Raw genomic sequence first — 21,036 nt, forward strand, 5'->3', positions numbered from 1 at the left:
AAATTAAATAAAAGGAAGGTTTGGTGGACTAATAATAATTTATGTAATGTTCTTTAGATGACAACTGCGGTGTAAACTATAAGTGCATTTTAGATTAGTTCATTGGTTCCATAATAATTTGGCCTTAAAATACAACTCACATATTTGAATAAGTAGTTCTTTTAGACAAATCAAGTTTACCTGGGTGCTGTAACTAAGCAAAAACTAAGCAGTATATTTATACCAACACAAGTCTGCAAGAAATGTCCTGTCTAGTTCACATGCTCAGTCAACCTGTCTAAGGAATTAAGAATTTGCTAATCGTCACCTGTTCCATATGTTAATTTTTTTTTAATGAAGTTAAAAGCAGTGTCGGGGTAAACTTTGGGAGATGAATAATCCCCTTTATGTTAGTGAAATGATCGAGACAATGAGACATTGGCAATGATAGGAGGCTTCACTTTTACCAATCCCCAGCCTTTCATTCCTACTGCGCAATAAATTAAACGTCAACATCATTCTTGAGGTAACAGTACCAAAGCTGTTAATGTTTTAATTATGTGTTTCCTTAAAGTTGAACTTCTGAGTTCAGATGATTTACATTACATTTACATTGGCTATCTGCAAGACACCGCCGACAACCAGAAGAGCTGGACTAACCGGACTCCCAGTCAGTGCTTACGCTCACTTCCTGCACAGTGAGTTAATAGCCATAAACACTACTAGTTAATCGTGGGTCTGACTAGTCTCACAGGCTACAGTGGCACAGGGTATTTACAGTGGCACAGGTTACAGTCGCACAGGGTAATCCCACTGTGGCTGGCACAGTGAGACCAGCGTATGCTGAGGTAATGCCAAGGTGTAGATTCAGGGTTATTTCAACCATAACTTGATTTGAGTTATCTGTGTCATCAAAAAGAGTCTGTGCCAAATTTTCATTAAGTATGACCATGTACAGCAGTACACACTGTGCTTGGGCAGATACTATTCTTGCTGAAAGATCTTCAAGATGAAAATTCAAATTTAGATCCCCAGAATCTAACCTGAACTACAGTTAAGCTCTCAGTTAGAAGAACAAATTTTCCTGTACCTGCTAAAACTGCATTAAGTTTTGTCTTAGGGTCTCTAGCAGACCTGCACTGAAATCAGACAAACGACTGGCAATTCTCGCTCATACCCTTGTGTCTATGCCTAATTCTTGCTTAAAATACAACTTTCATCTTTCAGTGTTAAAATCCTACGTCTTAGATATAAACTGCAGAAACACTCATAACAACCTCAATGTGCGACTGAATCAATTTTTGTTTGTTCTCTTCTCTTAGCACATCCTGTAACTGGTATGCTGCGCCATATGCCACGCCCTACACTACACTCATTATGCTGCTCCATACGCTCCAATCTCTTTGATGACATGTTAACGCACATGTTTCAGTGTCACAAGGTTGAGGATATGCCTCTCCTTTAATGTATTCTGTTTTACTGCAAACAAACCTAGACTGCTAGCCTGCCTGTCTCCACTTCTCTGGTTGCCTTCTATGACTTCAGGTTGGAATGGCACTATGTCTGCCAACCACAATGGAAACATGCACACAGTCATAACAACATCAGTACTCAAAACTATTACACTAAGTACTGGACTTTTAATATCAAATTTAATCAGAATCATTAACAGTAATCTGTATTTAAGTTCGTTATGGTAATGGTGCAATCTAGAAAGAGATATACCGATATAAATCAGTCTTGATTTCTTGATTTCAGTCTTGACCTTTGATCAAAGAATTACTTTCCTCAGGATAATACAATGTATTCTTCACTTTCCTTACTGTTTTGTCAGATCTTTCCAGATTTGTTGAATAACACGCACTGGCTCCCAGTCAAACTGGGACTGTGTTGTACTGTGTTATTATTCTGAATCACATTCATTGTCAGCAGTGGTACACAGCAAATTAAGCCATGTGCAATGGCCTCAGAACCCACAGTTTTCAGTTAAGTGTCCCCTCGTAGAAGGTTTCTGTGCCTCTTGGAAATTAAATTCATGAATAATTCAGCACCACCCTCAGCAACCCTAGTAGTAAAGACTAAAACTTTTACAAAGGTCACTAGGGAAAAAAGCCCTGACTGAAAGCCTCACCACGCTAGGACATGAGGCTGGCCCAAGAATGGTACCAAAGAAGGATAACGACGGCTCACTGGAAACGGGGAGGAGTTGGCAGATGTGGAAGAGCTTGGAGTGAGCATTAGGGCCAAGACTGAGGGAGAAAAGGGTGGAATTTATACAGCAAACACTTCTGCTAAAAATATCTGGTCATGTATTTCATGCATGACAATAAAGCATGTTTTACTTCAGGGAGAATTAGCATTTTTGCTTTTCTCTAGGGCCCTCCCATAGCTCGACCTTCCCTCCACAACCAGTGCATAGACCACTGTGAAACTTCCCAGTAATATTCCATAGCTAGTACCATTAAGTAAAATTGATTTAATTCACTATTTAGACTTTGATTTGATCTTTCAAAAATACGACCTGTGCCAATAAGGGGATCTTGAGCTCCAGGTGCCTGGATTTCCTAATTTGTGCAGCTTTAAACAAGTAATATTTCCTGTAGCTTTTGTTGAGAAATATGACAAATTCCACACCTTTTCCAAGTGGATTTTCCAATTTAGCATGTCTAGTTCTGTAGCACTTTAGTGATAGTTGCTTTATGAAAGTATTGCAAAAGTAAGACAATGTATTATATGGCACAAAGTCATACTGACTATTTAAAATTAACAATAAACTTAACAACATGTAATATATTACATTTTGAAATGAACTTTCTCCTAATTTGTTTTCAATAAAATATGCTATAATAATAGCAAGAAGGCTGCTAGACAGCTAAAAATAGCCAAGAAAGAACTGCCAGCGCTGGGGGTGCACCTCTGTGACCCAACAGGAAAGTCACACAGCCTTCTAACTAACGACAGCTCCTGCACACTGTTAACATGTTCAACATGTGCATGGGGTTGAGGAGTGCCCAGAAGAAACTTCAAAAGAGGCCATGTGCAGAAGGCATGACCTTTAGAGCACAAGAGGCCTTTGACCTTGAAATTACCTTGGGGTCACTGGAAGTGCAATCACATAAGTGTTGCAGCATGCATGTTACTCTGGCCTCTGTGAGCTGTAGGACAGAGCCGGCAAGCGCCCTTTATAAATGGGAATAATCTGCTCCTTTTCAGGATTAACTGATGAAAAATTGAGGCAGTGCATTTGTGCCGAGAGATTTGGGCATGTGCATCTTGTGGGCTTCACTTAGAGTGCCAGTGAGCTAGATGGAGTGTCCAGACCCTACATGCAGTGACAAGGAGGGCCGCGTGTAACTGTGGGGACTCTTTACTGCAACAGAACACAGCCACTGAATGCAGCCGTTTCTGACCACTGGCTCCCAGCTTTACTCCTGGAACCAAAATCCATCACTACTTGATTTCTCTGCTCCAATGTGCCTATTAGGTGGAGCAACTGTACAATGAGCCGAACTATGTATAACTAAGCAGGAAAATCACCAAACTCTACTGGACTGGCTATTCAGAACCGCTGCTTTAAATGAATACTTTTCTTTAATTATGATTACCTCAATACTACGATGTAAAATACTAACCTGGACAACATTTTGTTTTTTATACCATGAGACAGTATACCACCTATGTGAGGCACATATCATGCAGTTACCTGTGTAAGGATGTCAAGCTGACCCACAATGTGTTCCAGGGTGTTGGTTAGCGCAGCAGGGACTCCACTCTCTGGTGCTGTGTATGGAGGCTGGGACTGTGCTCTAGGTGTCTGGGAGGGGTGGGATGGCCGACCTCCACTCCTGCCGCAATCTTTGCTTGAACTCTTGTAGTGGAGGGGCTCTGCGGACTCTGAAACCTGCAGATATGGTGAAATATAAAAAGTGTAATTAAAAATGTGTTCAATTCAGTAAAGTTGTAACAGTTTGCATTAATGTTGGTTTTATTTAATACAAGTAGTATTTCACATTTGAGTATACTGTCAATTTTCATAAACAACAAGATGATTTTTCTGTAGTAGTAATAATTAAGTTTACAATCCACGAACACAACATGTAGGTTATGGTTACCACAGTGTGACTACAATAGCATAGCTACAGCAGCTGACAAAAAAAAAAAATTCATTGTTGGTCAGCAATCCCAAAACATAGGGAACTGAACCACTGTTCCACAAACAAATGCATGAAAAACGTTTTGGGTCATCCTGCATACATAGCACTGTGACAAACATACCAATTCTGTCATAGTACAGTACAAATTTGTGATACAGACATACATCAGATGTGATTACAAAAGCCTGAGAGGACTTTCAAAGTTCAATGCTACAATTTGGGGTTACCTAGTTCTATTGCTGTGTTACTTCTTTAATAATTATAGGTGATAAACCAAACAGTGGTGACAGGCTGCAATAACACGAACCTAATATCATTCTCAGCAAAAACTCAGATTCAATATCATCCTGTCATGGGATAAACAAGCTCAATTAAAACCACCTTCTTTCTACTCATCAGGCACTGGAGCTATGGTGACCTCCTGGGCCCCATCAACCACAACAAGCCTGCAGGCAAGAGTACCTCATTCTGGGCCAGTAACGTTCTAGAAAAAGTTTTCTGCCAAGTGGAAGCTCACCTATGGACACACCTATGGACACTGCATCTGATACCACAGCACCCTGGTCACAACTGGAAGTAAACCTTCAAAAGCAGAGGAGAACCCTGATCAGAGCTTCCATCTAATGAGACAGGTAGGACATATTCCTTTCTAGCATTCCTATCCACAATGGCACCACAACTCAGTGTTGCTCTTTCAGAAGACATAGCAACCCTTCCTCCCTTCATAATTAGCTCTGGTCTATGAACATTTCAGTGCTCAGATGGTGTGAATATTCTCCTCTGAGCAGACTGGGGTTAAGCACCATTCACAAGGGCTGAATGTAACAGATGGGCTGTAACCCCTTGGCCCTTACATTCACAGCCAAATCCCCCAACTTTCAGAAAAGCTTCTTCATTAGAACAGGGCTGTCCCAGTATCTGTTGACCAAGTAACCATGGTAACGGCCTACTGACAGCAAAAAAGTTTAAGAATTGGGGGGAAAAAAAATTCATTCATTCATTTAACTATTTTGTACAAAACACTAGTACAAACTACTGCTCCAACCCATTATGTGGTTGTGCTTTTAAATTTGTTGGGTGGTAGCAGACATTAGGCTAACATAATTTACTGAAATTAGTTTAGCTGAGGCTTATCCAGTAGAAATCCAGAAGCTGAGGCTTATCCAGTTTGAAGTCCCTATTAGTCAAATAACCAATGCATAAAATGTCATTCTGAATAACCAGTAACTCAAGAATTAGATCAGGGTTATTACGCAATGGGCCAGTTATTACCCAATGCTGTCAAAATCAAGAACTATCCAACTTTGAAGAAACACCATCCTAAAAATCTGCTCGTCTAGTACTATTGTTACTGCTTCATAGGGTTGGACTTATTGTTATAAGTCCAACCCTATGAAGAAAAACTGATTTTCTGAAATGAGTGCAGTATAATAAATATGGCCAAATATAGGATTATATGAAGAAGAATGTCAGATGCTCATGACACACTACAGAAGGATATTCCCAACATCTTGATTCCAGAGACACAATGGGGAAAAATAAACAGTTCATAGAGAGTGTGTGCCAGGCCAGAAGGGCAGATGTCCTGCCATAAAGTGTCTTCTGAAAACATCTGGCCAGCATGTGCTGTCTGAGCACCTTTTCCTGGTCCAAGGTAGGTAAATATTTGCTTGCACGATCCTGGTGATTTCTAGGCAAACAGGGGTAGCAGTGCTACACATGCTGTGATGCTGGAGCAAAACTGGCTTAAATCGAAAACAAGCCCAGTCTTTGTATTGTCAACACAGAACTCCTTTACATGTTTCTCTCAATAAAAATGTATACATTTAGCGGTAAATGAGAGGAAAAAACTGACCTAAGGTAAAATAATTTATTTATGAGATTTCATAAGTACTTAGAGTACACTGAATTAGAAAAACTGAAAACATTAAAACATCTTAGTGAGTTAAAATTGAAGTCCAGCTGCAATTACCGTAGTAACATATGACATCATTCAGATTTTCTGTGGATACGTGGGTGTGGCCTGTGTACAGTGCAACATGATGGTACAAGTGAGATTCACAATACATAAAGTGAATGGGACCTTCAAATCCTGGAAATGTCACAGAGCATCACAGAATGACAGCAGCGTGAAAGATCTTTCCACCCTATTTACCAACATGGGATCAGCAGGAGAGCTTACTTCAGCACCAATGTAGACCATACATCTGAACCTATTGTAAGAGCACGGAGATGGTCTGAAAGCCAAAGTCACAGTACAAATCCCAGGGATAACAAAGATGTAATGGCACAGTACATGCTAACTTCAGCCATTTAAATTGGTTAATAGGCACTATTGTTAACTGCAGTGCAGTTAACAGTGGTAAGTACAGTGGTGTGTATGTAGCTGTTTAAAATGAAAATCATATGTAAAATAAATTAATGTACTGTGGAAAAATGCACCTTCTAGGCATTTCAACAGCTTTGAATTGAACCAAAAGGATGGAACAGCATGATGTAAGAACACAGGAAAACGCTGTGGAGAAGAAATGGTCAAATGCTGAAACTGAAATCCGTTACACTAATAATTGCATGAATTTCAGTATTTATACCCTCGAGTGATTTTTTAAAAATCAATCAATCAATCTTAAATCTACCCGCAAGTTACTACACAATGAAATTTGTAGCAGCTTGCCCTAATCAACATTAGTGCCTCTTTCCCATCAATGTAGAAAGCTACTGAGGCTTGTCAACAATACAATGATGGCTCCGTAACCAGTGGAAAACTTTAAATTACCACCCTAAAACCAGCTGGGCTTTGATGATTAGACCCTGGTGTTTAAAAAAAGGCATTTATTACAACAGCCAAAGTGGGACTGTCTTAATAATCATACTGGATGATCTTGAATGCATCGGAAAGGTTGCAAATATTTAGTCATTTATCATTTCTGAATAAATCTTTCTTGAATTTCTATTGGTGTCTCACCAATGGTATGAGATGAGAACACTACAAGGTGCAGTTTTGCAGTACCTGGTCAATGGCACTGCTTTGGCAGATCAAATATTTGCTTACAGAGATGTATACCCTTATATAAATATGTTGTGTAGCTGGGTCCAGCACTTTCGGGGTCTATATTTAATCCAAACGGTACAGCGTGTAGATTTAGGCTTAAAAGCACAGCTTTAAAATGGATTCCTTATAGTCTGGGCAATGGAGTGCTTTTGGCACAGGTATCACATTGCTATGTCAACACTATTTTTGATTAATCATTAACATCTCAGAAAAGTAAATTTATAAAACCAAATTGCCATATGTATTGGGTACTCTCTCTTACCTGTCATCATAGATTGTTAGGATGGATAAACATTTCCTTGTGTAAAATAATCAAATCAATATTAGCTTAATTAATATTTACTGAAATACTACTCCTCTTTACTCTGTGATCTAAACCAAGTTGCTGGAATTAAAGTCACAAATATTTACTAAAACATAACTGGTAGTGCAAAATGGTTTCTCTTTGGAAAGAGGCTGCAGATTGTGATGGACTACCATCATAGCTAGTGTAATTTAAAGGCTCCAACAGTACTGGCTGGTGCACAGTGGAACTGTACTGAATGGAAGGAGAATTAAAGACTTAAAAATCCAAAACCATATGGAAGCAGAAAGGAGTGGGTGCTGAGCCAGTGAGCCTCAGGAAGGCGGGATTAAATCTTGCTGAGTGGAGGACCTATTTGCTGCTCAGCAGTGAAACAGCTGCTCAAACACACACACACACACACACACACACACACACACACACACACACACACACACACACACACACACTAACACCCTCCTGATGAATCACCTGGACTGGAAAAACCAACAGTGGAAAATTTCCTGGGGCCCCAGTGAAACTCTGAATCGCACTGGTCTGACGGAGCCATCAATACGCACTTCCTGCACAGGCAGCCATTCATCAAGCTCCCCACTGACACTTGCGCACACCCCAAAGCACAGGAAAGGGTTTATGTTACGCATGCAGGTGGGGAGGGCTCAACCATGCTGTAAACGCCAGGGCAGGACTCCCATACAGTTAAGTACTGTTACACTGTTTGGAAATTGTCCAAACTTGATCTGCTGCTGTTTAGACAATAAAATCTACTATATTTACAAATAATGAAAAATCGCATGTATACTTTTGGTTTGAGAAATTAAACCACTCTTCTGCTGGGCATATGCAGCATCCTGCTTTGTTACTATGGAATTATTATGGGATATGGAGTCAGATGGCACTGAAATTCCACTCATGGCCATTGTGAAACTAACAGATCCTGACATCTTTGTGGATTCAGAGCAGCTCAAGATTAATCCATCCACTATTTCACACAAGTATTACCAGTCAGCGAAGGTGATGGTTTGCAAACATGCCTACTCAAATAAGTGTTGCTCAATTCCTACCATCTTAACTATGTTGATGTTAAACATCCTATCTGAAAACATAAATCCTCACTCTGATGTTAAAGGATCAAACTGCTCAAAAAAATCAGCCTGATGTTTGCAAAGGCACGCAAGTACCATGCAGAAAAATTAACATTGTACCCCCCCTCCCCTGCATTTTGGAGGGAAAGTGTGCTGTGGTGAAGCGTATGACTGTCAACAACAAGGGCCCTCTGTCGCTCTTCACTGGGTGATGGTGAAGAAAAGAACATCATGAAGTAAGGTGGGGTTTCCTCCCCCAGGTCATTTGTTGATACAGGTATATTTTGGCAAGCATTACCATGCTTACACTAAAGCTACTTACCACAAACAGAGTCCATCTTACTCATCACAGATATATAGTCTGCCAGATGTATATGGAAACAGCAAACGTATTTCCATTTTTTTATCCAAGTTTGACATCTCCCACCCCCACATAACAATAAGAGATCATTGTCTTGGAGGTCTTTAATAGGCATCCTCACAGACAATCAGAATCTATAGACATGGTTTAACTAAATGTAATACCCATCTGGCAATTATAAATAATAATTGCACAATGAAATGAAGGGTGTATTCACCATCTCAAAATTTTTGAAATACTTTACCTGACACAAATATGGTTAGCTACTTGAAAATACATATTTTAATTCAAATCATGCCATTAAAAACACACCAATCTACTGTGCTATTTTTAAATAAGGATGTTGAGGCTGCAGCAGCTCCCACCCTGTGTGGACAGGGCTGACGTGCCTGCCCTCTGCCTGTGCGGGCAGGGCTGTCGGGCCTGTGTCTGTCAGTATGGACAGAGCTAATTGTAGCAGGAGTGTAATAGTGGCACAATCAGCCTGATTCCTGAGTCAGGGAAGGTAAGGGTCACTTTTGCCCTCTCAGTCCTTAGCTGACAGTCACTGCAATTATTTGAGGCAAACAATCAAATATGTGCAATCTGACGTTTCTTGCTTACAATACAGGATATGATAGCACAATCACACATGCCGAGATATGCTAAAAATGAAATTGTGCAGTTAAGCAACACTGTAGAATTTGTAGCCCAATAATGAAAAATGATAGTCAGTGTTGAGAAACCTGGGTATTACAGGAGTTAACATAGAACAGAAGTTAAATGCATTCAAAGTGACAAAGGTTGGATGCAAGAATAAGGGGGTTTAAAAGGTATTTAAGATGGAATGGGATTTTGTTCAATAATTATCTGTGGTCCTGTGCGTTCCTACGGGATAGACGTCAAGTAAGCGCTCTCTCTCTGGAGTATCTTTTTACAGTACTTCCAGAGTGGCTGATGGGAGCATGGGAATTAAGGCACTGCCTACGTCTTTGTGCTGAAAGAAGAATGAAGCTTTGGAAATGAACAATGGATGTTTCTTGCCACCAAGTATTTCAGGTGATGGTATAGTCGTGAGAAAAAGTTTGGGAATCTTTTGAAATTGTACGGATTTCTGCACAGCTCTTAAATGTGATGGGATCTTTCCCTCCAGCTGGGCGTCTGTGCCATAATGCCCCACTCCACCTGATTCTATAGTTACATAGATCACTGGCATGCAGCTTTGAAGTGATGGCTGGTTACTAGAGTTTGACAAAGCAAAAACACCCCACTCTTCCAACTCTGTTCTCAGAAATAAGAGGGGATGACTGCACAGATATTTTGATTTTGTTTCCCAAACACTCTCACAATATTAACAATAGCAAATTTTATAATAAATGTAATTTACATTACAGTATCCTTACTGAATAAATGGTTTAATAATAAAGAGCACAGATTCAAAAAAAGGTAATCATTAAGATTACAATTATTTACAGCCTCTCTCAAACTCAATGTCAATTTACAGACAGAAATCAGCTTTTGCACTCAAATTGGCAGCTAATTTGTGCACAGTGTACTCTCTATCGGAAACCACAGCCCCCTGGGGGACTGTGCTAGGTGTAGTGGAAGGGAAGGAGGTTAAGACCAATTAAACACTAAACATTTACACATACACACTGTATACTTACACAGGTCACATTCATACAGGACAATTTAGAGTATAGAAATCAACTAACCTCCATGTTTTTGGACTGTGGAAGGAAACCAGAGACCCTGGAGGAAACTAACAGAGAGAGAACATGGAAACTCCACCCAGATAGGGACTCAAACCCAAGACCCTAGTGCAGAGAAGTAAACGTGCTAACCACCAAGCCAACATACTTGGTATAAAAAAAACTTAACTTCACATGACACCACAACCCTTCAGTAGACTGGTCTTGGGGCTCTGAATTGACTGTTCTCTTTAAAGGAATTTCTAGTGCTTGAGCCGTGTTGCTAGGTGTTATTGCATGATTCAAGCTCTTTTGAATTTCATATTAGACAAACAATACAAAATACTGTAGACTCCGAACTGAAAAACTGAAACTTAATTGATTCCTTAGTGACTATGTGGTCCAGGCCTTGAAGTAGCAAAGCAGCCCCATAGAGAAACTCCCATCAGTCTGCTTTACAGCTGTGTACAAGCTGGTCTTGAAGAAGCTACTTCTGTTTAAGAACACAACCCATCTGGGTTTATCCAAAACTCCATTTACCATTCAAAATAGTAACCCTGGGATCAAACATATTTAGACTAAGGTAAATCAATATTTATCAGTAACATTAAAGCCAAGCAATTGACAAACACTTTCTAACTATTTTACATTACTCTAAACACAAACAATTGCTCTTTTAACACTCAACCCAATTTTCCCACCATGTATTCCAGCTCCTAAAAAACACCTAATCCAGTAAATCAAGTACTTTACTTGCTGTCCTATGGCATATTAATTATATGATTAGGGCTATGTTCTAAGTGTAGTACAGATAATCTTGGCGATGCTCTTGGGCTTCGGGCACACCAGTGTCCACTCTACCCCCACAAAAAGAAATCAGCCAAAAAACAGGCTCTTCATAAGATCACCAGAATAACCACTTGCATCAAGACTTGTAAAATGATTTTGCGGTAAAATATGGTAAAATTTAACCCCCTATTACTTTGTGTCATTGTTGGATCATTTTTTATTTTCATGCAATAGCATACGCTCTCATCTGTATATAAATCGCATGACTGTGCTGCCTGAGAATTAAATCCACAACCTTGGTGTTACTAGCATCTTACTGTACCTGCTATACAGGATAACAAACATCAGTTAACTGTAGCTATGCACCCCTTAAAATTGTAAAAGGATAATGCAACATTTTAACAGGAGCTAAAATCATGTGTGAGCCAAAAGCATGTGAGGCAATATTTGCTGCTCTCAAATTAATAGTGTGTGACATTTTAGTACAAGCAATCAACAAAACTTGACAGCGAACTATAATAAAAGCCCTTCAGGGTTCCTCTTTCGAGGTTTGGTGCAGTCTAATAAGGCAAAAGAACAGGGCAGGGTGGTGTTGATGGCTGGGTTCTGTTTGTTTATGCCAGTTCTGCATTTCTTGTGAAGGCCATTTTAAGTGCGCATTACCAGAAATGTTTATTAAAAGTGTTTTTAATTAAGAGAGTTTTGCTTTATCTGCTAAACACAATATATACTTTAGCAGTGTGTAGGCTTGACATTTTACTTAATAGTCCTTTTTTATGTGTAGTTCAACATGAAGCCCAACTTAAGAGTATGCAGTTGTCTATGATGACAGCAGACAGCTAAACTAAATGTGCGTGTTCCATCAACCTCAGTTTGAGGGGAGGGGGGGAAAGCAGATTACGTAAAGACAAATGTTGTACCAAAGCCAAATCTAATACTGTCACCACTGACTGAACATTTCACACAGCTTTTAAAAACTCTCACACATACTTGCAAACCTACGTGCGAGACATTTGATAATCTCATGCAAGCCCACTGCAAGTCACAGCATTTGGATAGAGAGAGAGAGCACTTAACACTCAAGGGAAGCCTAACCTTCCCAGATCAAGATTGATATTAAACAAATAATATCCTGTAAAATGCCAGTATCCTAAGAGCATAGCTAACAGTCAAAAGAGTCAAAAAAACAAACAAACAAAAAAAACCCTGATGAAACATCAGAACACCTTTTGTTAGCAGCAAGAGTCCATACCAAATGTCAAATTTATTTATACAGCACTTTTTACAACAGATGTCACAAAGCAGCTTTACAAATGTCCCGAGTCCAAGCACTAGTGAGCAAGCCAAGGGCGACAGTGGTGAGGAAAAACTCCACAGAGCATGAGGAAGAAACCTTGAGAGGAACCAAGGCTCAAAGGGGGGTGGGGGGTATACACCTCTGGCTGAGGACGTGTGCCTACATTCACAAATATTACAGAGAAAAATGTACAAACACATAATTTAGATTAAAGTACATTATTCTAGAATAATGCACATAAAATACTAAAATGCAATAATTTCTACTACCATACATTGTCTGATGAATAACCTATGGTGTTGATAAAAAAGTGAAAAACAGGTAGACATGGACATTACTACTAAAGATTCAGAGCAAAGGGACAGAACTCCTATTTTGTCCTTAGGTTCCTCTAATTATACCTGGCAAATATAATGAGCCCATTAATGAACTATGGTAAAAGCCTTTCTGTGTATTGAAGGGGTTTGGCTGACATTTACAGAACACACAAGTTCATGAAGTTACAGCTTCTTCTTAGAATTTGATCTCCAGAAAGCTCTCTGAAAACTTAAAACAGATTGATGCTTTTAAAAAGCCTGGATGAATGAAGATATAAGCATAGCTAGGGCAAATATTCTGAATATAACTTTGTCTCTCAAAAACACAGTAATAAGTAAAATGCAAGGTATATATTAAACACCATGTAACTCATATTACTTGAAAATACAAATCAGTGCCAAATGCTTACTGCGTCCTTTAAGCACGGGGTGCTCAAGTGTACCACAGTTTGGTCTTAGAGAAGGAAAAACAAAATATATCTGCAGTCATGCCCTCTATTTCCAAGAACAGAGATGGAAGAGTGGGGTGTTTCACTTTGTCAACTCTAGTAACCAGCCATCACTTCAAAGCTGCATGCCAGTGATCTATGTAACTATAGAATCAGGTGGAGTGGGGCATTATGGCACAGACGCCCAGCTGGAGGGAACCTTGTCTTTGTCGATGTAAGTCACACTGCTACTGTAGAAAAAGATGAAACCCAACACCTGTGCTGCTGCTTCCCTCCCCATCCTGCTGCTTTGAGTGGTCCTTTCCACCACACGAATATCTGACAATGGCTTTTAATATTTAACCACCACTAATGGTGTGTTCCTCTATCGCTTCTATACTAAGGCTGAAATATCATATGCCCCAACGCAGCATCCAAAGTGAAAATAGTGCTGATCGACATTTGTGAGAACTTCTTTATAACTATATTTAGCTTCAGAGCATCGTATCTCAAACCTCCCATTTTGCAGTGTAAAAGAAATTTCAGCAGGATGCCCAGAAGCTACCACTCCATTTATCCCATAGCATGGTCCCTCCATTAGCTCAGTGTTTTTTCTCACACACGCACACACTCGCTCACACACACACACACACACACACACACACACACACACACACACACACACAGAGAGAGAGAGAGAGAGAACAGTCATTCATTACAAGTAGGGCAACAGATGGTAAATGATAGCTGTCTCCTGCAGATGGTAGCCCATCTTGTACCAAGAGTTTATTAAATGTGGACACTTCCAGAGTACTCCGACACATTTGTACCAAATATAAAAACAAATTGGATACCAAGATAAGGACATTTAAATCACAGGGTCCATGTCTTGCCAGATCAGACCCTTTCGTAAAAGGTGTGCATGAGGGGGAAAAAAAAAAAAAAAGTGCTGTGAATTTTACACATCATTTCCTACATAAATCAGATATGTCTGGCAAGCACTCCAAAGCAATTCAGTCACAAAGGTATTCATTGCACCCTTAAGGTGAATATTTATCGGCTCTAACTGCACAACCAGTCAGTGCAAAGCAATAAATCTTTGGGTAGAACCACAGTCTGCAGGAGCTTTGACTTCTCTGTGTGTCTCAGTGTGAAAGCTGACTTCTAAGGTTTCAGACTTGCTGTTGTAGTCTTTGCCTTGCAACACAACCATGTTTAGCCATCTCAGTGGAGAAGAGTGAACATTATAAGATACAATCTGAAATGGTGAAAATATTTGGAGCATATTATTGGGTTGTGTAACACCTTTTAGGTCAGAAGAAGCTTGGAAAACCTTAGAGGAGGCAACATGGCCTGCCACCTCACTCATTACATTTGCGGCATTTAGTTGACACTTTTATCCAAAGTGACTTACAATTATGACTGAGCACAACTTTAGCAATTGTGGGCCTTGCTCAGGGGCCCAACTGTGGCACCTTGGTAGTGGTGGGGCTTGAACCAGCAACCTTCTAATAAACAAGTCAACCACTTAACCACTGAGCTACCACTGCCCACTGCCCAGGTCTTTCACTACAGAACACTCTAATCAACAAGCTTGGCTCTTCTCAGACATTGGGGATACCACATGATTCTAAAAGACAGAAGAGCCTATGCACAATGTAGACACATGAAGGCTAACCACCTCAATGTTCAACTCAAAGAAACATCATGCTGTCAATAATATAAATGTAAAGATATCATTAGGTTTTGAAGGTTGTAAAACTGCTTCTGCACTTTACCAATGAATGGTTACAGATGATGTTTCAGATACAGACTATAAAGATTTCGTACTTTAAAAGATAATTATGATAAACCTCTGTGATTTGAACGGTGGAAATGTAATTAGTGCTGGCAAAATTAACTTTGTTACGTGCAATAACTTCTCATCAAGCAAGCAACTTTGAGAGATGGCATTATATTCTTTGAAAGTATGTAAACATAGCTATGTAGCTAATGTACTTGACCATTTATCTAGGTACCAAATTAACTACCCATTTGACTACCTGTAAAAATCAAAATGACGGAATTTGGTTTTCATTGAGACTGTACAGTAACGTGTAAATCAATTTGAGTAATTGCTAGCCAGTTAAGATGATGTTTTACCCAGTGAAAGTTTGATCCTTTGCCTAAATATTATACAATAATGAAACAATTTTAGTTAAGTTACTGTGGGGAATGAACTTGTTCCTCAATTTACATATTTCTCACTGAATCGTAGGACATGGCACCACCCCTTAGTATTTTTGTTGAAAATACCATTACATTTTAATTTAACATTTTTAATTGATAACTATTACCACAGCCAAAATACTATACAGCCAAACTCCTTTCAACTATAAAGGTTAGCTAATTTTGGCTTCATCATTTTGATTATCTTGCTTTATCATTTTTGATTATCTTGCATTATCCTGACTAACAAGAAATATCTGTTGTGAATTCTAAGATGTACTGAAACATTAATGGCTATGTTGTTGATATTTGTCTAATACTGGTCTTTTTCCCCAGAATAGCATGTGCTATTCAACTAAGAAACAGAGTATAGTGGATGACCTGCCTGAGAAGGTAATTAGATTTTTTTCTAGCCTTCATAACCGAGAGATGATCAGGCTATTACAATGACATATTATCTGGTAATTACAGGAAGTTTTCCAGTGTCAATAGTGCATCCTCAAAACATTACAGACTAAAAGTACTAGCATCAAGTGAATAAGAGGCTACTGCAGTGCCTATAATGTTGACTGTGTGTGTTCATTGTGGACTACCAATGCTTTAAAAACTCATCTAAGAGGAGAATATCCTACACTTGGTCTTAAGCTGGCACCTGAACCACATTACAGTAAAATGACCATTTTCCAATGGCAGTTTTGAAACAAATGCCGTCAACATCCGAGGTAATAGAAAAAAAACGTCACAGGACAGAGATCTGTCACACAACTTGTCTAGGCTTGTAACACTTCTTAATAAAGACCTGCGTGGTACACAAGTACAATATTTGTTCACAGAAGGTATTATTTATTAGTTATTTTGCGAGTGCAAACCACACATTCAGTAATGGCTGGCACAGAGATGATTGTGTGAAGAGCAGGGAGAGGAACTTTGAGCTGGAGTTCTGGGTGTGACCTCTACAGGTGGGAGAGGATGGAGAGTGACAAAGGGGTGAGGAAGATGGGAACACAAAACTATATTACATAGGAAAGAAGATGTGAGATCTGCCACAATGCATGCAAAAGTGAATAAGAAAATATTAAAAACACAGGTTTCCTTCAATAAAAAGAAAAGGAACAGATGATGCAAACAGTCATTTGTTAAAAATCATTCGTTCCAAATGGCCATCCTGGAGATATCAGAAGAGGTGATACATATCCTCTCAGTAATACACATCCTTGAAATTGTGCTGGAGAAGACTACTGCTCTGGAAGTGTGTGGGAATTTGCAGTACTGTTAACAGTAGGTATTTCTCTCTCTTGGTGAGCAGAATCAGCTTGAAGCTTGTCACTGGAAGACCACATGCTGAAGGCATAGGTTGTTTTTCAGTTAGTCAGGATGCTTTCCTTAGAATTTTGTCTCTTTCCCCTCAGACTCCCCCCCCCCAATTTTATGCCACAAGTCACTGAACTCAGATACCTGCTTCTGAACAGGGGTTTCCTATAGCTACTACAGTTACTTCCCTAATGGAGTAGGGCCTGTGTTGTAGTTTGGTGCGCTTTCCTTGAACAACCTACATAATCTTTGGTCATTTTTTAAATTTGGTTAGAAGCTTATTTCATACACAGTCATACTATTTGGTAAAAAAAAAAATGCATTTTGCTGCTTTAACTTATTCTATTGTTAATACATGTTTAAATATTGTGTCAAGTGTCTATTTCAGTAGTTTTAAATGATTGTGTGTACTAGTGTACTACTCTGGCCATTTACAATGCACTCTGAGCTTGGGAGTATACAAATATTTTAGTAATTCATTTAAATGAATTTTTAATTTGGGAATCCTAACAATGAATTTGGTGTTGTAATCTACAATTAAGTTTTATAATAATATATTCAGATCAATTTATAACAAATTCAAATGGAAGAATTTGACAGTTTAAGCTTGTAGTAAAGTATCAACTTAACACTGTGTGTGAAACAAATCAGCCTGCAAATTGAGCTTTAAAAAACGTTTTGTTTTTTTTTAAAAGGTGAAGAAATTAGTTAATAAATCATTTTTAAAAAATTATATTGTGTACGGCTGCAACAACTTTAATAAATTCATTCATTAACTGAAAAAAGGTTAGTTGATTTAGTTTATTATGTCTTGAGAACAACGGTCACAATGTCCCCGAAATGCATTTTTGTTTTAAAGAACCTGTGCGTGATTACTTGAAAATCTGAGGACTCATTTGACTACACATTTGTATGTGCTCATTAAAGGTTTCTCATTAATAAGGGTCAGACAACTCTCTACATTTGATATCTGACCTTAAATATTATGCACAGCTTGGGCTTAGCAGAAATGGGCAAATATCAGCCACAGCATCAACAACTTTACTTATTCTGTGGGGATTCATATCATTTTGTCCTTTCAAAGTAGAAAATGAGAGATCAGAGAAAATTGAGATTGATAAAAGAAGGAATTGCAAAAAATTGGCAAGAGGGAAACGATCAGGAATGCCTGGAACATCACATCAATCTCTGCAGGTTCATGGTCTCTGTCCTTCCTGGTCGTCATCCCAGGCAGAGCTCTCCTATAATATATCATGCCATACAGGCACTGAGAGGCTTACTGATAGAGTACTACTTTATATTAGCATTTCATCACACACACAAAATAAGGACATATCTTTGCCTTATTTAAAACCTACAGGTTTTTGACTTTAATCCACTGGTTTTTTGGGGATTTTTTTTGGAATAACGTTCAAGCTATGAACTAACTTTGTTGACAAGAAGAGTGAAAACTTATGGCATATGGACAATGGCTTAACCTGCGATGTACCCATCACATAGTTTACCAGGATAATTTTAAAGAAATTATGTATGTTTAATTAATCTAGTCTGCTCTGTTATATATGTTACATCTGTTATATCAGCCAGAGGAGGATGGGTCCCCCTTTGAGTCTTGTTTCCTTTCAAGGTTTCTTCCTCTGGGGAGTTATTCCTCACCACTGTCACCCTTGGCTTGCACACTAGTGGCTTGGACTTGGACATTTGTAAAGCTGCTTTGTGCCAACAGCTGTTGTAAAAAGCGTTATATAAATAAATTTGGAGTGATTCTGATTGATTATATCAAACATTTTTTTTCAGCAAATACCATTTGTTGAATGCTGCAGTCTTTTATCCAAGGACCTCTTCCTTTTCATAAAATCAAAAATGTCCATTCTTTTCAGTAACCAACATTTCTATCTTAGGCTGAATTAATTCAACGTACCTCATGAAGCCTGGAGACTTTACCTGGGTCGGGGGGGGGGGGGCTTTACCTGGGCTGGGAGGTGGGCGTGACATCCATGTGGCTGCTCCACACTGGCCTCCTTTTTCTGCAGCCTGAGCACTTCATCGTAATTAGCACCATCAAAGTTGGTCTGCCAAACCATTACCTGTGCACAACAGTGACATTTCACATATAAAGTACCGATCACCCAACAGTAAACAGTAACATAACAGTGTAACAGGTCAACAGCAATGCAAACAAAATACAAATCACCTGTTCATCTGAGCCACCAGAGGCAAAATAATCCCCATTCCTTGAAAATGCTACACATCTCGCAGGACCCTGCGCACAAGGAATAAGGCTGATGAGCATATGGACTTGTGACACAGAACAGTCTACAGGGTCTCCGAGGTCCAGGAAGTCAAGAGAAAAAAAATACAAACAAGGAGACAAGCCGCAAAAAAGCAACTTCTATTGTGCTAGACTGACCTAAAATGAGTACAATCGTAATTAAAAATCTGTTATCCAGTTATCTTCCTGTGAAGGCCCGAGTTCCGAAGGGCAAGGAGCAGGACACACAAACATCTCTTGATGCAGACAGGCAGCTTATTAGCACGAGACACAAACGATAAACGGCAGCATTCACACAAGCTAGTGCAGCATGAAAAACGATACATCAATTCTTTTGGTTATGCCATTTTCGAGCTGTATTAGAGTCATCATTCAAAATGTACATGCCGGAAGTGTTTAAGGTAAAGCTGAGATCCAATCAGACATTCAGATAAATTCTCTGATCAGTTCATAAAGTCCAGTGAAATATTTGATACAGTTTAATGCATCAATTCAGTTTTCCCCACCCTAGATGTTGGTTTGGAAAGATGGATGCAAATGCAAAGTGATTCATCTGCAGAGATGCTAACCTTAATCTACAGAGAACAACAATTGCACACACTATTAAAGCTGGAACGACTGCAAACTGTTAAATCTCTTACCATTAACTACTGCACACACACACGCACGTGCGCGCACACGCACACTTAAAATCTCGTCAGCAACAACCACAAATTCTGTTAAAACCATATTTCCACCAACAACCTCACCCTGTTAAAGTTCTCACTTACCACAAACCACACACAGTGAGCTCTCTCACACTTGTAACAACCGCACAAAGAGTGAAAAGCTCTCACCCCTAACAACTGCACACATTGTTAATGTTCTTGCCACCAACATGCGCAGACACCTTTAGAGTACCGTCTCGTCACCAACAACCACATACACTGTTAAAGCTCACTCTCCCCACTGTAACTGCACACACTGTTAAGGCTGCTGAAGTTAAAAAAAAATAATAATTTACCAACAACTCACATTTCAAACAGCAATTACTTTCTAGAAAGATGACATCATAGAAACTTTAGCCACTGAAGTTATTTAGCGTGCTGTCTGTTTAGAGGGACTGAGATTGACTGTCAAGTTTGCACCAGTGTAAAGTTTAAATGCTCATACTTTCAAGTCATAGTATTTTTTTAATCTTCTGAACAATAAATTAAACCCAGCACTACTTCAGTAAAATCTGTAAATCTTCCTTTCAGTTATTCCACTCTGATCACAAGCACCATTAGCACACTGACATCAGCTGTGGTGGGCTAGTGAATGCATGGCATGGTGCAGTAGCAATTTCCTGTAGAAACCTTTATTTTAAACACTTTATCTATAATAAAGAGACTGCAAACTGTAACGTGGCTACTGCTTTACATTACATTAACACATTAAAATGAACACTAGTCATAAAAACCTGTCTACGTTTTTTTTTTTATCTTAAGAGGACAAATTTGCTCTGATGTAAGCAGACATTTTTGTCTGTGATAATAGAGAGTTTGCAGTACACACATGACTACTGAGAAGCCTTTATATTGTCCTTATTTCGAAAATTCATACTTTTGAGCATTCAAGTGCAGGTAACGAACATGCACTTATGGGTGAACACTAGACTAGTGAACTATATGCTTCACATGCTGTGTCTTAAGGAACCGTTTTAAAAATTATTTAAGAATAAATTATTTTGCCTGGATCTACAGTTTAATTACCTTGTGCCCGTCAATGAAAAACAGAGAATCCTTCTCTTTTTATGTATACACACAATTAGCAATGCAGGAAGAGAAC

At 39.0% G+C, this 21,036-nt stretch overlaps 1 protein-coding gene across 2 annotated transcripts in view; it reads right to left on the reverse strand.

The window, feature by feature from the left end:
* Positions 1-21,036, reverse strand: part of poc1a (POC1 centriolar protein A) — a 38,662-nt gene that overhangs the window by 4,385 nt on the left and 13,241 nt on the right. For both annotated transcript variants that reach the window (XM_027017514.2, XM_027017513.2), the window contains 3 exons: positions 19,150-19,218; positions 18,926-19,042; positions 3,683-3,880 (listed from right to left, as the gene is read on the reverse strand). In XM_027017514.2, the coding sequence (XP_026873315.2) occupies positions 3,683-3,880; positions 18,926-19,042; positions 19,150-19,218 (384 nt within the window). The remainder of the gene's footprint in view (positions 1-3,682; positions 3,881-18,925; positions 19,043-19,149; positions 19,219-21,036) is intronic.

Source organism: Electrophorus electricus, chromosome 20, assembly GCF_013358815.1.
Source record: "Electrophorus electricus isolate fEleEle1 chromosome 20, fEleEle1.pri, whole genome shotgun sequence".
Taxonomy (NCBI): Eukaryota; Metazoa; Chordata; class Actinopteri; order Gymnotiformes; family Gymnotidae; genus Electrophorus; species Electrophorus electricus.